We start from the raw sequence: 15,652 nt of genomic DNA on the forward strand, positions 1-15,652 counted from the left end.
CGGGTCCGAGGAGGGAACACACTAGCTCTGCAGACGTGCATAGCCTTCTCGGGGTCCTTACTGGAAACCCTACTGGCCGCCCCAGCATCCCCAACTCCTTTTCTGCCTGGGACGCTTATGTAGCTACGAATTTGTGGGTCTGAATTCTTGCTCTTCCTCTCGAGGTAAAGAAAAGCAAGCCAGACAGCAGCACCGCTGCAGAGCCAGGTCCCACCCCAGGGGCACTCGGGGACAGCCCGGCGTGCGGACTATTTCCTCCGCTTGGAAGGCAGGGGTTCGGTGAGATCCACACTACATTGACCGGTGGAAAGAAGCTGCGAGAAAGCTGCCGGTTCCCACACCAAGCGGGGGCTGAACTTACGTAGAGGTAGCTGAACTGGGCTTCGTAGAAGCGCAGGGGACTCGCCAGCTTCACCGGGGCTGAGCTTTCATCGTCGCCTTCCTGCAGGAGCTGGTCCCCCCGCGACTGCCCGTAAGGGAAGAGCTCGTCTGGGTGCAGCGCCCCGGCCCGGGACAGCAGGAACAGCAGCAGCAGCAGTGGCGGCGGCGGCAGCGGCAGCGGCAGCTGTTGCAGCGCCAGTCGCCGGGCTGCGTGGTCCCCCCGCATGCTCGCTCGGCTCCTGGGCTGCCCGGCGGCAGAGCGCGTCCCGGCCCGGCCCGCCTGCCCACTAGCTGCGCCGCGCCAGCCTCCAACCTGGATCCCCGCGGGCGCCCGGGCGGGCTGGGACTGCGGGCCCTCCCAGCGCGCTGACTGGCTGCCGCCCTCGGCCGGGGACCAATCACAGGCTCGGGGAAAGTTCGACAGCGGCTGCCACATCTGGTTCTTGTTAAAAGTTTTCTAAGGCAGCGGTCGCGGGAGCGGCGGGGCTGGCGAGGTAGAAGCCTCGGGCCGGGGCTGCCCGGAGTGCTGCTCCGCCTCCGCAATCCGAGAGCTGCAGGGCTCGCTCCCGCCCTCCTGCGGGGACTGCTCGGCGGGGTCCGCGAGCCCCTCCCCCGACACCAAATGGCTCGCGAAGTCCGAGGGCAGCGGCGCTGCAGGAGAGGACCTCAGCGCCAAGGGGGTACCCCGCAGCGGCGTGTGCAGCTGCTGGCTGGCGCGACGCCCCCCGCCAGGCTGGCAGGGCGAGGGTGTGGCGGGGGGGGGGGTCCCGGGCGCCCCTCGCTCTCGAGGCGTCGCTGCCACAGCTCCCTTGCTCCACCCAGAGACGCCCTGCCGAGATGCGCGCTTTGTATGAAGCCGGAATGATTGGGCGGGGTTGGGGGGGCGCTAATTCCTAAATTCCGGCCCCCATCCAAAGGCTACCCGCCGAAATGCCCACCGGTCTGGTTCTGGGTCAAGAGAGCTCTGTGTACCTTTCCCAGGGAAAACGGGACCTGGAAAGACCATGAAACACTACCGTGTGTGATCGGCTCCATGTGGGGCATGGAATGAAGCATCCCATTTGGGCACCAAGCGGAAATGGGTGAGGCGCCAGGGTAGGGGTACTTTGGGTCTCTCACCCGCTGCCTTGCAGGCATCGAGGCTGCCCTTGCGTTGGGCAAGGGGGTGGTAACCTGAGCCGCTCCCTGGGACTGGAAACCAGCTGCTAGATGTGGGGGAACCCCATCCACCACAAACAACCCCTCTGTGAAGCATCAGGAACCAGACGAGATTTTATTACCACTTTTATTATCAAGAGCTTGAAATTTCCCAGATAGTCTGTTTTCTCTCTCTAGCCCCCATGGGGTCCTTGGAAGCAAAGGTATTTAAAAAGAAGGAAAAAAGCAAACCCTTGGAAATGGCTTGAGGGATGTGCAAAAGACAAATTTCTTTTTGTGGGTGTTTATTCCAGTTATACAAATCCTTCTGGGCCCACAGGGCCAAGCCCTGAAAACTCTGAAGATACCAGACTGTGAGATTCACAGTATCAGCACAAAATGGAAAACCAGCCCAACGCAGTTTGCTTCCTCCGACTGCAAAGAGTTGTATGCTTGTTGTTACAAAAATGTATTTGTGCTTGCACATATATGTTCCCATTTCTATGGGAGATAGATATTTTCACTGAACTGAGGAGGAAATAAGGCTCAAAGACATGATGTGATTTGACCTAGCCAGGGTCACCTAAAGTTACTCTTGATATAAAATCCTTCACCAGCTCTCTCTAGGTTTTCCAAATCTCTCAATTGAGCATAATAAAGAAAAGCTAATATTTATTTGGTGGTAATATAAGCTATCAGCTACTACTATAAGCTACCAGCTATAGGCTAGTGGCTTAAAATGACTCCCAAGATCCCCATTTTATGCTGTTCATTCCCTTGTATAATCCCCTCCCCTGGAGTGTGGGCTGGCTTAGTGACTTTTAACCTAGAATGTGGCAATAGTGACAAGAAGTCACTTCAGTGATTAGGCCACATATGTCTTGGTCGCAGACCCTCTGTCACTGACTGATGACGCAAGCTGTTATGTTGGGGAGGCCCACATGGCAAGGAACTGAGGGCAGCCTCTGGCCAACGGCCAGCCAGGCACTGAATTCTGCCAACAACCATGTAAATGAGCTTGGAAATGGATCCTTCTCATCACATCTTGAAACAATACCTCATCTCTGGCTGACACATTGATTGCAGCCTTGTGGGAGACCCTGAAGCAGAAAACCAGATTCTGGACCCAGAGGAATCATAAGAACTTAATAAATGTGTGTTGTTTTAAGCTGTTATGGTTTGGGATAATTTCTTATGCAGCAATAGATAAATGATACAGCTAGACACAGTGCTGAGGAATTTTTTTTAAAAAAAATCAGTTAGTTATGTGCCTTGCAAGTACCAGAGCTGGGATTTGAACTCAGTTCTGTCTGATTTCTAAACCTCTGCTCTTTAGCACTAAATCATATTGCCACAAGGTCCTTTGCAAGGCAGTTCTAGCCTACCTCTCTAACTTCAGCTCTGGCCACAGCTACCATTTTAGCTCAGACTTTAGTTCTCAAATGCGACCTTCTATTTTATGGTGTGGAATACCTTCACATGCTAGTGCCTCTACCTGTAATGCTTTTCCCAATCAGTGTCCTCTAGCCAACACTCATTCATCCTTCATTCTCTTTCCAGAAGTTTCCTGGAAACCACAGTCTGATTTAGAATCTCCGTGTGCTCCGTGCATGCCATTATCATATTGCCAATCCCACCGTATCTCCTGTAATCCCTGACTGCCACATGTCTCTCTCACTCTTAGCACCACACCTCGAGCACAGGGCCTCTGTCTTATTCGGGGCCTGGGGCAATGCTTGCCTGGCTCATCTAGAGAAATTTAGAGAAATGTTTGTTGAATGAGTGAAGCAAGCCAGCCAGCCTGGGGCTAAGATCCATGTCTGCTGACACAAATGAAGCATTCTTTCCCCTACAGCACCTTTCCTGCTAATCTGACCTGCGTTTCCTAATCCTCTTTACCAGGCTGCAGCCACCTTCCACTGTTTCCCAGCTTTTATCATTCTTCCATCCATCCATCCAACAACTATTTCCTGCCAGTTTACCATGACAAACACAACTCTCGGCAAGACACAATGGAGTATGACGTGTGACCCCTGACCTCAAGAAACTCTTGCTCTGGGGCGCCTGGGTAGTGCAGTCGTTAAAGCGTCTGCCTTCTGCTCAGGGCGTGATCCTGGCGTTCCGGGATCGAGTCCCACATCGGGCTCCTCTGCTGGGAGCCTGCTTCTTCCTCTCTCACTCGCCTGCTGTGTTCCCTCTCTCGCTGGCTGTCTCTCTGTCACATAAATAAATAAAATCTTAAAAAAAAAAAAAAAAGAAAGAAACTCTTGCTCTGGGGTCAGGGAAAATGAGTATAAATATGAAAAAGCAGCAACACCACAACATAGCACAGACTTAGCAACAAAACAGGCAAAAAGAGCGGTCGCACCGAGAGGATGTCACTAGTTTCAAATCTGAATCTGATGCTGAGTACAAGGAAGTACAGCCAATAGGGCAGGGGCTGAAAAGAGCAGTGCTGGCTCCCTGGCTGCTTCGAGTGGCCGAATTCTGCTTGAAATACGAGGCTATAGACGGTTGTGCTTGAGCAGACATTCCTTTGAGCTCTTATTCTAATATTATTTTTAAAACACTGTGGAACCCCGTGGTTTCTCTTTTAAAATGTCACTCTGTGTCTTCAGGAAAAGAAAAAACCTGTCATAGTAATTCACTGGTCAAAGCAAATACTGAAGAAAATACTACTCTTGTAGCCAGTCCCAGAGTAGAATTTCCATGCCTTGCCAGACTGGCCGAAGAGGCAGAGGCTCCTTTTGGGTTGGCAGTTATAGAGGACCTCTAGAGACGTCTAAGTCCTCTTGGATCGCATCTGCGCGGTAGCTCCGAGCATGACTTGAGAGGTAAGAGGATTTAGGTACAGAACTTTTTATCCCAAGCCAGGAATGGTACCAGACGCCTTGCCGATAGACCTTGTCAAGAGTCTCCACGATTATATTTGTGTGTGTGTGGTTCTATGCCTGTTAGAAATACCAAGACTTGAAGAATGATGATACTTCCTGTTATTTTAATCAAGAGAATGAAAACACATTTGCTCCACAGTGTGGCAAATAGATGTGGGGATTCAAGAGCAAGTTCTATGTATAGCCCTGACTGGTATGTGTGTGTGTGTGTTTGTACTGGAGGTGGGCTTGGCAGAAAATGTTCTGGTTCTTGTTGTGCACAGTGATTCTTTGCATAACTTTACTATCCATTAAATTCCAGGGTGGGTATATTAGCATGTAGAAAAAAAGCCAGGGCTGTGCAAATTAGCACATCTCTGCAGATTTAGGCTTAATCGAAATTGTTAGGCCTAAAAAAAAAACTATTCACGGCTCAGAAATTCTGAGTAGTGCTTGGGATAGATTATTTGAGATCCCTACATTCTAACGACCTCCAAATATATCCCAAGCCCTAAGCTTTCACTTGAGTTTTTCATCTATATCCCTCCGCAGGTGGGATGACACATCAAACCTACTTCTAGAATTAGATCCACGACTCAGAAGTTCTGAGTTTTTAGTTTTCGTTAGTGGCAGCAATAGCCACTCCTTCTTGATTACCATTGCCCTGTCTCCCGTCCTTCTCAGCTCTCACCAGCTAGCTTTCGTGGCAGAAACGACAGGTTAGCTACCCAATTCCGTATTCCCAATCTCCTCCCTTGCGTGAACCCACCACAGACGGAAGGAGATAAGTGCTCTCTTGGCTTCTCTTGCAGCTGGAGTCACCGTCTAGTGGAGTCCGGGCGAAACCCCTAGCAGTTTGCTGAAAGGCTGGTGATTTCCGGGAGGGCTCTTAACTTGGGGATTTCTGGGGATAGTTGCCTCTTTCCCCGTTCTTGCTGCCTTACATGTGGATGTGTTGGTTTGAGTTTGGACAACCCTCTTCTGACCATGAAGTGACAACCATGAGGACGAAAGCATGGCAAAGCCAAGAGACAGATAGGAGATGAGCGTCTTAGTTGGTGAGTAACTGCCTACCTCCAGACTATTTGCTACGTGGGCAAACACACCCGCGCTGGTGTGAGCCGCTGTTACGTGCAGCACTACCTAATCCTGATGCTTGGCTAACTCCTTTCTCTACATCTTTCTAACACACAAATCTGACCACCACATGTTCCTGTCTAGGACCGTTGGGTGGATCCTCCCTCACCTGCAGGCTGAACCGTAAGCTGGAAAGGCCCTGACGCCTGGCCTCTGTCTGTCATCTCCTGCCTTTTCCTACCTGGACCTTTAGCAATAACTGAACTACGGGTAGTTCCCCATCCACACAGGTAGCTTGACTCCAGGGTGCCCCTGTTTATGCTGTTCCTTGCCTGGAACAGCTTCTTACCTCCTGATGACCCCTCATTGCCTCCAGGACTCAATTCAGACATCACTTCACATCAGCGGCCTCCCAGAGTTCTGGCAGCCTCTGAGGGGCTGAAACACCTGGCACACTCCCATCTCAGGTCCTCACCAAAAATACTGAAGTGGTCTATTTATATCTGTCCCTTCAACTGCTTAAAAGGGCTTCAGGGGTAGTTTCCATATAATGGCACACTTTAGTCTTCTTTTCTTCTTAAGCACTCTTCTGGACTCGGTACATCTATTTCAGATCACTTTTACCACAAGCCTGAGCACAGAGAAAGAGACAGGCCTTGATAGGCCACTCGAATGCAAACCAACCCTGGAGGCAGGACTGTATCTTCCTCATCCTAAACGTCACAGGTCTAGCAGAGTACCTGATACAACCTTCTGGGCTGTTCAGTAAACCACTGCTGATTTGAATTGGGGAAAAGTGTTGTAAAGAAATCTTCCCCCAAAATAAATAAATAAATAAAAAGAAATCTTCCATAACTCCCACACTTTTTTCCTGAATAATCTACTCCCCAATTCTTCACATATTAGTTATATTCTGGATTGTTGTGGGATAAAAGGAATTAGAAGGTGTGGCTTTTACGTTGGTAGCCAGGATACCTTCACTACTAATTATACTTGAAGCTATTATGGCTAACGGCATTATTTTCCTCTAGAAAGAATGGTGCAGAAAAGCCAAAATTGTTCTCTCTTCTTGTAACTCCACTGCGAGCACAGGCGGAATCTCATAAGTTAGCGCTTAACGTCAGCATCCATCTTCTTCACAAAGACTTCTCTCTTCACCCAGACTGTAAGTTCCTCAAAAGATCTACTTTTCACTTCCTTTAAATACTCCCACCGCTATCTAACACAATGTTGAATAAATAGGGCTGGTCAACTTCTAGTGAGTTGAGTGACTGCCCAAAGGTGACCTCAGTGTGTGCTGTCTCCGTTGGGTAGTGGCTGTGGTTGTGTTTCTAAAGGCTGTTGTCCTTGGCTTCATCTGTGCTTCTTTCCTAGACATCCTGTGCTTCTTACCAAATTGAGTCACCTCGTTTCTATTGCATGTGACCTGCTGGCCACTGTCCCTTCCTCTAGAAGTCAGAGCATGAGTCAGAACAATGCTAATGAAACCAAAGATAATAATAGCGAGCCTAACTGAACCTTTATATTGTACCAGGTTCTAGTTCAGGACTGTATATACATTATTTCATTAATCTATTCAACATATCCAGTCCACAGGTGAAGAAAGAGCTGAGAGGGATTAAGCAACTTGATAAAAAACTCAGCAAAAATTGAAACCAGAATTCAAACTCTGGTGGTCTGACTCCAGGACCCAAGCTTTTAACCTCCAAAGACTGTGTATCTGATTCTCTGGTAGACCAGTTACTTTGCTCAGTAACGTGTTCATAGACAGTACCTTCAATTCTGTAAGCCTGAAAAAGGTAATTCGTTCTAATATTCCCTACCATTTATAAAGTTGGAATTGTGTTATCTTTATTGAAAACCATCTCGTGCATGTTTAGGGAATTACAAATACCTAAACTTTGTTGAGAAAATATGACCCAATACCCTTAAGGAGTCTGCAATCTAGATTTGGAGATAATAATAGCTATACTTGATGGAGCATTTATTATATAACAGACACTATATTATTTGCAATCCTTACAACAACCCTACAAGATAAGGAAAATGAGATTCTGAGAATTTGACTTGCTCAGGCTCTAACAACTCGCAGTAGCTGGGCTAGGATCTCATGGCCCCAGCAGTGACATCAAATGTAAATATGGTTGTGTTTCATGCAGTGAGAGGAACCTGGTACATAAGTCATCCAGAATAACCATGAGCAAAAAAATGAGCCAGCAATCTTCCAAGCATAAGCATTAGAAATAACAAAAACAACAAGTAAATGAAGAAAAAACAAAAATGTGAAGGCTACAAAATCTTCTTAGTGCTTGATTCTATTAATATGTGGATAGATTCCCCGAGCAGTAGCATGCCCGTATAAGACACTATTCATGTGTCTTTATAACGTAACACTACTACCAAGGTTAGCATGAGTAAGAACACACTCTCAGGTTCTAAATGACGTACAGCAGGCTATTCTCCATGGCTGCCCTCTTTTGTTGTTGTTTTGTTTCTACCGTAGACATGTAGCCTGATAAAGATACTCCATGAATTGGCTAGGGTGCGTTTCCACTGCCACAGTAAAGCGCATCCAAGAGAAAAGCACTATTTTAGCGTACAGTCGTAGTAAGTAAGTGTCTCTTTTTGGACCTATTTGTCAGCCAGCTTATGTTGGCAAGGCCCTCTGCGATATGGTTTTACTCCCAAATCCAATGTTTTACAGCTATAGTTCTCAACAATAGCTGCACATGAGAATTACCTGGGAAATTTTTTCTCTCTCAAAGACCAATTAAAACAGAACCCCTAGGGTCAGACTTGGGTATCAATATGTTTTAATGTCCTCAAGGTGATTCAAAATATAGTCAAGTTTGAAAACCACTGTTCTATACACACCTTATAAATCACTTGCTGGCCGCTTTGACCTAATGAAAACCTATTTGTAAGTCACTGGTTTTTTGACCCTACTCTTAATATTTTTTCAAGATAAAATGGTCTCTTCTAGAACTATGGTACAAAGCAGTAAGGTTTAAATAAATCATTTAGAAGTATGAGCAGACTCACTATACTTTTTTTTGGAGGAAACTATGATTTTACCATCTCTGTGGCCCACCTCTGTGAGGAAGTAGAATGATCTCTGGCCTGGGAGAGAATAAAAAAGTAAGACTTTTAAATTTTCCCAGCAGCATGTCAACTCTGTTAGTATACATCTGTGGCCTACAGACCTTTCTTTGATGAGCCACACGGAATATTGCTGTATTAGGGAGCAGGCAGAGAGTGTGGCCAGAGATTAACCAAAATCCAGTCCTTGGCAACAGTTTCCTCGATACATCTGATATTTGAAACACAGGCTACAAGACATAGTCTCTATATTCCATCCCTATATTAACTTATATCATAAGAAATGTATGTATTTTGTCTTACTGTCTCCAAAAAGTACCTTAATTGGGTTAAGACTTACTTTTATGGGGGTGCCTGGGTGGCAGAGCGGTTGAGCGTCTGCCTTCAGCTCAGGGCGTGATCCTGGCGTTCTGGGATCGAGCCCCACATCAGGCTCCTCCGCTATGAGCCTGCTTCTTCCTCTCCCACTCCCCCTGCTTATGTTCCCTCTCTCGCTGGCTCTCTCTCTCTCTGTCGAATAAATAAATAAATAAATCTTTAAAAAAAACAAAAAGATTTACTTTTATGCCTTTCAGCTTGTATAGAAGGTCTTTATGGGAAAAGTCAACTTGACATATATTTTAGTATCTTTTTATAAAGCTATACTTACAGATATTGTCTATGTTACTGAATTTTCTCATATTAGGTTTACAAAAAAATGTCTCCTAAAATTTGGGACCAGGAATGAGTGTGTCTAGTCCAATCTGGATGTCTCTTTGATCAGACACTGAGAAACTGTACCACTCCACAGATATCACCTGGTGCCAGTCACACAACCCAAGAATTGAAGTCAGAGCTCATTTCATTTTAGGAAAGCATTTTAATTAGGTATCAATTCTTCAAGTTCATTGTGCTGAGCACTGAATGTGTCACCTTCCACACTGACCCAGTCCTCCTCTTGCCTTCCATTGCTGTCGTTTACACTAGCATTTCCCCAGATACGCAAGCTGGAAACCTCAGTCCCCTCTGTTGGATTTCCCGTTCCCTTCTCGCTGACCTCCAGTTACTTGACAAATGGAATGGACCATAATTTCACAGAGATCAGGATTCTGCCTATTTTATTCACTGATGTATTCCCTGGCACAAACCCTGACACAGGGTTAATGTTCAATAAATATTTATTGAATGAATAACGTTCCATAGACTTACCGGCTTGCCTCCTATTCTCTTTAGTCTTTACCTCCTCCTGCTCCTGCCTGCCATCATTCAAGTACAGGCTCTTCCCACCTTTCCTTGTCAGTAAATAACACGACTCCGTTCTGACCCCAGTCCCCATCTCCCAGTCTGTCATATCAACTGTGGCTAGGTAAACTTTCTAAAAGGCCTGAATATGCCTCCTCCTTACTCAAGGCTCCCCTTGACCTAGCATTCAAGATGAATGTTTGATATGATTCTTACATCTGCTTCCAATAATAACTATGTGGAATGAGAGAGAAGTGGGAGCAGCGGCCAGACTACGGCAGCTGTGAAGGAAGATGCCGATGAGAACGAAGCACGGGGTCAGGATGGGGACAAAGAGCTTATGTGCCTTTCAGTGGGAACGGAGGAAGTTGCGTACGCGGACGCAGGTTAAAATGGTAACACGCCAGAGACAGGTATGTTGTGTCAGTAATAGATGTTCATGAAGATAACCCCGAGTCATCAAAAAAAATTGCAAATGATTTCAGTCTGTCTGAGAAATGGAGTGTCATTTCAGAAAGACTTCTGTCCTACATTTTCATTCATCATCTCGGCAGCTCCTAACAATCCTCGCATTTGCAGAGGAGTTGGTGGGTGACGACGCATGGTTTCGCATGCATTACCTCACGTAGCTCCTTCCAACATCCTTGAGGGATAAGCATTAGAACCCTCATGGGGAGACCGAGGCTCGGAGAGGTTGGGTAATATGGCCAAAGTCACCCAGCTAGCAAGTGGCAGCACACGCCTAGTCTAATTTATACTGTGGAATTTGTTTGCGGGCACATTCTTGATCTCTCTGTTATCTTGAACTAAAACTAACTTTGGAGGCCATGTCTGGTGCCTGAGTCACTCCACCAGTCCTCCCTTTCCCCACCGCCAGCCGCTGCTCCGAGGAGTTCTGGAGTGAGTCATGCACCAGAAACTGTACGTAGCAGCAGCAGAAGTGGCGTTGGTGAACAACCTCAAATGTGTCACAACCCAGGCCAGCACGCATTATTATATTTAATCCTCAGAGCAACTCTCCGAGGAGAAGAATATTAGCATCACTTTTGTACATCTGAGGAACAGAGGCCCAAAGAAAGAAATGTGGCGAAGGATACACAGCTACCAAGTACAGAGACCAACACTTGAACCTGGGCAGGCTGACTCGAAAACCTGAGCATCTAACATCACTATGCCGTGTGCCCTAGAACTTTAGAAAATCCCCAGTCTTTCAGAATCGTCCTCCTCTCACAGTATCACTGTCTCCCCCTGTCACCCCTTGACTTTGTATTCTATATACTGAATGGGTAGTATACTCCTCTACAGGGGCGTTCATGATTCAGGAAGAATCCTAGGCCTTATATAACCTTGAGCTCCGTTACTGATTTGATCTCATTTCCCCCCCTTATTTCATAGACTCATGGCCTTTTACAACTGGCAGGGGCCCAGGAAAGCCCGTCATCTAATCTCCTTGTTTTAGTGTGACAAAACCCTGACTCAGAAAGTTACAGTCACTTACTCAGACATCACAGCACCAGTAGGAACAAATCAAGCCTAGTTCCCAGGCCAGCAATCTCTGAGCCAGAGCTCCAGGCCTTGCCGTCCCCACGCAGGCATGCCAGGGATAAACAGTCACGATGAGAAGCACCCTCTCTCAGATCAGTTGCAAGCAGCAGTGAGCCTCTCTTCCCCGAGCTTTCTAGCTGTTACCCCGTCAGAGACAAAGTATATAGGAAGGGCTCAACAGACCCTGTTCACTTGACTGAGATATGGAAGCATTAACTTGATGATCTGGGTTAAAAAGACCTCCTTTGGGGCGCCTGGGTGGCTCAGGCTGTTAAGCATCTGCCTTCAGCTCAGGTCATGATCCCAGGGTCCTGGAATCGAGTCCTGCATCGGGCTCCTTGCTCAACAGGGAGCCTGTTGTCCCTCTGCCTGCCGCTCCCTCTGCTTGTGCTCGCTTGCTCGCTCTCTCTCTCTGACAAATATATAAATAAAATGTTAAAAAAAAAAAAAAAGACCCCCATTCAGCATCTACTTGAAGCAGCTGGGAGCCACAGTAAACAGAACAGCAGATAGAATCAAATAGGCAGCAAGCTGGTGTCCCACTGGTACTTTCTGAGGGAGGCAGGAGGAGATGTTCTATCAGAAGAAGGGAAATCAAATGATAGGCAGGCATTTGGGGGAGGGCACTCCCTGCAGTGTGACGCTTGGGCACGCTCTTATGTGACGCAGTCACTTCAGTAAGAACATCTGGTGCGTCGTAACCAGTACTTAGGGTGCCACTTTAAAGACTTATTTATACAGAAAAATCTGTTTCAGCCTCTTCTATTAACAAACCCAAATTTGTCAAGCCTGACTCATTAATAAACCATGTGAAAAGGGGAGGCTTCCCCTTTTGGCTGAGCTGGAAAATGGATGTGACCAAGAAAAGCTCAGGCTTCTAGCCTTAGGCCAGCAGATTTTGTTATTTTGTTTTCTCCTTTTGCTTCTTTTTCCTCTTTTAAAAATTTCTTTATTGCCCTTCCACAAGACACACAAACTTAAAGGGAAAATATAATTAGAAACAGTGCTTTTATTTTGCCAAAACCCATGCTAACTGCTTAAGATTATTCTAATGCTGCCTATTAAGCATTGTTTTAGATTTTGGAGCCCAAACAGTATATGCAGGTAGGGCCCCCAAAACTGTTAGAGGAGAGAGAACCTTGCTTCCTCTGGCCCTCAAGGGCCTTCTTTACTCATGGCTTCAATAAAAGCAGCAGCATAGGAATTTGAAACAAATGTGATCACACAATTTTTTGCATCTTTTGATGGGTGGGCAAGACAACCCTCTGGTGCAAAGGAGGTTAAAGCCTTAATGGACAGCATCACAATCTGTACAGTCTACTCCTGAATGACTGAGTATTGACCCACACTTCATACAGTTTGCATTTATACAGAGCGTTTGCCAGCTATGGCTCTGAACTTCTAATCTGTCCTCAAGTAGCAAGAATATCACAGTATGACAAGCACCTCGGTCCATTTAAAAGCAGTTTCTAATTTTACCCAGAAAATTTATAGGATGAATCAAGACTTGTGGACTTATAAAAATACAACATTAATGAGATCTTTTTTAAATAGCAATTTAAAAGCATTTTTAAAAATTTACATACAATAAAGGTCACTTTTTTGGTGTATAGTTTAGGAGTTTTGAAAATGCTTAGAGTTGTATAATCACCACTGCAATCAAAATACAGAACAGTTCCATCACCCCTAAAACCCTGCCCAGTGCTTCCATGTCCTTTACCCCACCCCTAATCCCTGGACACCAACTCAGTGGTGCCTTTTCCAGAATGTCATATAAATGGAATCATACAGCTCTTTGGGTTGGACTTCTTCCACTTGGTGTAATGCATTTGAGATTCATCTATGTTGCTGTACGTATTAATAGCTTGTTTCTTTTGACTGCTGAATAGTAGTTCATTTTATTGGCATACCAGTTTATCCATTCACCAGTTGAAAGACCATTTCAGATGTTGATGATTATGAATAAGACAGCTACAAACATTCATGTACAGGTGTTTGCGTGAAAATAAGTTTTTCTTTCTCTTGTCTTAGGAGTGGAACTACTGAGTCATATGCTAAGTGTATGTTTAAATTTATAAGAAATTGCCAAACTGTCTTCCAGAATGGTTGTACCATTTTACATTCCCACCAGCAATTTATCCACGATCTGTTTTTTACTGTATGCTCTCCAGCATTTGATTTTGCCACAATTTCTCACTTCAGCCATTATGTTAGATGTGTAGTGGTAGCTCACTGTGGTTCTAATTTGTATTTCTTTAATTATGAATGATGTTGAGCAGCTTTTCATATGCTTATTTGCCAGCTCTATATACGGTTGTTGTTTTTTTTTTAAGATTTTATCTATTTGACAGAGAGAGACAGCGAGAGAGGGAACACAAGCAGAGGGGAGCTGGAGAGGGAGAAAAGCAGGCTTCCCCACTGAGCAGGGAGCCTGATGCAGGGCTCGATCCCAGGACCCTGGGATCATGACCCGAGTGGAAGGCAGACACTTAATGACTGAGCCACCCAAGGCACCCCTGCATATACCGATTTTAAAAAATACTTGATCTGATTTCAAACACAATATACATGCCTGTTATTAAAAAATTAAAATGTTCCAGAAATGTTATATTGAATACCAAACTTTCCTTTAATTATTTTACTTTCTAGTTGTAGCTACTATTAACAGCTTAGCTGTATGTTCCTCCATATAGTTTCCATGCATTTGCTGTACTGTGTATATAGTATAGTCTCATACAAGTACAAAACAGTGGCATTTTATATATACAGTTTGAAAACTTGCTTTTATCACTTAACAATAATCTTGGCTAGCCTTCCACATCATGGTATTCAATGTATGCTTTATTCAATCATCTAATGTGTTATATTTTCTAATAAAACAGAAAATTTCTGAGGTTTTTTATGTAAAAAATCACATTTTCACAATACCATATGCTTCAATGTAATAGCTATTATATTTCTAGTATATTCAAGTAAACTTTAAAGCTGTACAAACTTCCTGATGAAATTATACACTGCACATTTTCCAGCTTTGAACTGAGAATTATGTTGCAGCAATAAGGACTGTTTTAGAAAAATGCGATCAGCCGAATTGTGTGGAAATATGAAACAAAGTCTAGTCAATTCCATGTTTATGTCTTAAGAAACTTGGCATACGAGTAGCTGCGGTATCGTGAGGAATAGCAAGACTACAAAGAAATTTATTACACCGTATTACTGCTCACTAGGGTTTTCCATAATAAACAAACTGGTTCTGGCATGTACTTTTAATTATTTCATTTCAAGGCAATTACTTTGTGCATCAATCACTCCCACTAACTCATACTATTCTCATGGGGGTCAAATTACTATCACTATCCTTTCATTGATGATCTCATAGAGAATAGATATGGTGGCAAGGGAATGTAAATGATTTATTTCTTGTGACTTAACCTTAGATTCCCATGCTTGCTTAAGCCAAGAGAGATAAAGGGAAAACACTGACAATATGGTCATTCTTAAGTAGAAGATTCTTTTTGTCTTTTTAACCACGGGTAGATATTATTTAAACCTAGAAGACTATACAGAAGTAGGAAAGAAAAAGGAAATATCAGAGACCTTAGTGGGTATTTCTTCTCTCTCCCTCTCTCTCTAAGAGTATTTAATCTTTCGGTTTTTAAAGCAAATCTCTTGCAGCTGCTTAGGTCTCTGTTCGTGCCAAGGACCCTTTGTTTATACTAACTGCACCCAAAGAATTCTTCTTACACAAGTTGTACTACTTAAGCTCTTTTGCAAGGCTCAGACTTTATCACATCTATGGGGGAACAGAGCTATACTTTTCTTTCTCAACATTCCTTCTGGTCAAAAGAGAATGTAGAGGATTTAATTCCTTAAGCATCAAGTCTTGATACTGCCTGCAATTTGCGTGTATCAATGTACGAGAAAGCTTTCAAAAGCCTGTGGCTAGATACACCTACCATTCCCGTGCAAAGTGAATTTAGAGAGACAGCCTTAAGAAGGGACCTGGAACAACAGTTTGGATTCAGGTGGCTTTCTATCCTAACCCTAAAATCAGCAAGAACTAAAAGTTCTAAAAAAGAGAATAAAACAACTTGACCAAGTTCTCCTGAAGAAGACTGATTCCAGATATTCATCCATAAATTCACAACTTTTTAGTTCCATGAAAAATACTCTTTTTGGACATATTCTTTAAAGTTCTTGAAGATTTAAAAAAATGTATCTTTTTTTTATCATCAAAACCCAAATTACACAATAATTGATCTGATTCTCAATTTGTTTTTTTATTTTTCGACTCCATGCCCCATGTAGGACTCAAACTC

At 44.6% G+C, this 15,652-nt stretch overlaps 1 protein-coding gene across 4 annotated transcripts in view; it reads right to left on the reverse strand.

Annotated features, from left to right (window-relative positions):
- The window catches only part of NID2 (nidogen 2), a 59,436-nt gene extending 58,604 nt beyond the window's left edge, over positions 1–832 (reverse strand). For all 4 annotated transcript variants that reach the window (XM_026480390.4, XM_026480388.4, XM_026480391.4 and 1 more), the window contains exon 1: positions 362–832. In XM_026480390.4, the coding sequence (XP_026336175.2) occupies positions 362–817 (456 nt within the window). In that variant the 5' untranslated portion in view covers positions 818–832. The remainder of the gene's footprint in view (positions 1–361) is intronic.
- Between the last annotated feature and the right edge of the window lie 14,820 nt (positions 833–15,652).

This window comes from Ursus arctos, unplaced genomic scaffold (assembly GCF_023065955.2).
Source record: "Ursus arctos isolate Adak ecotype North America unplaced genomic scaffold, UrsArc2.0 scaffold_25, whole genome shotgun sequence".
Taxonomy (NCBI): domain Eukaryota; kingdom Metazoa; phylum Chordata; class Mammalia; order Carnivora; family Ursidae; genus Ursus; species Ursus arctos.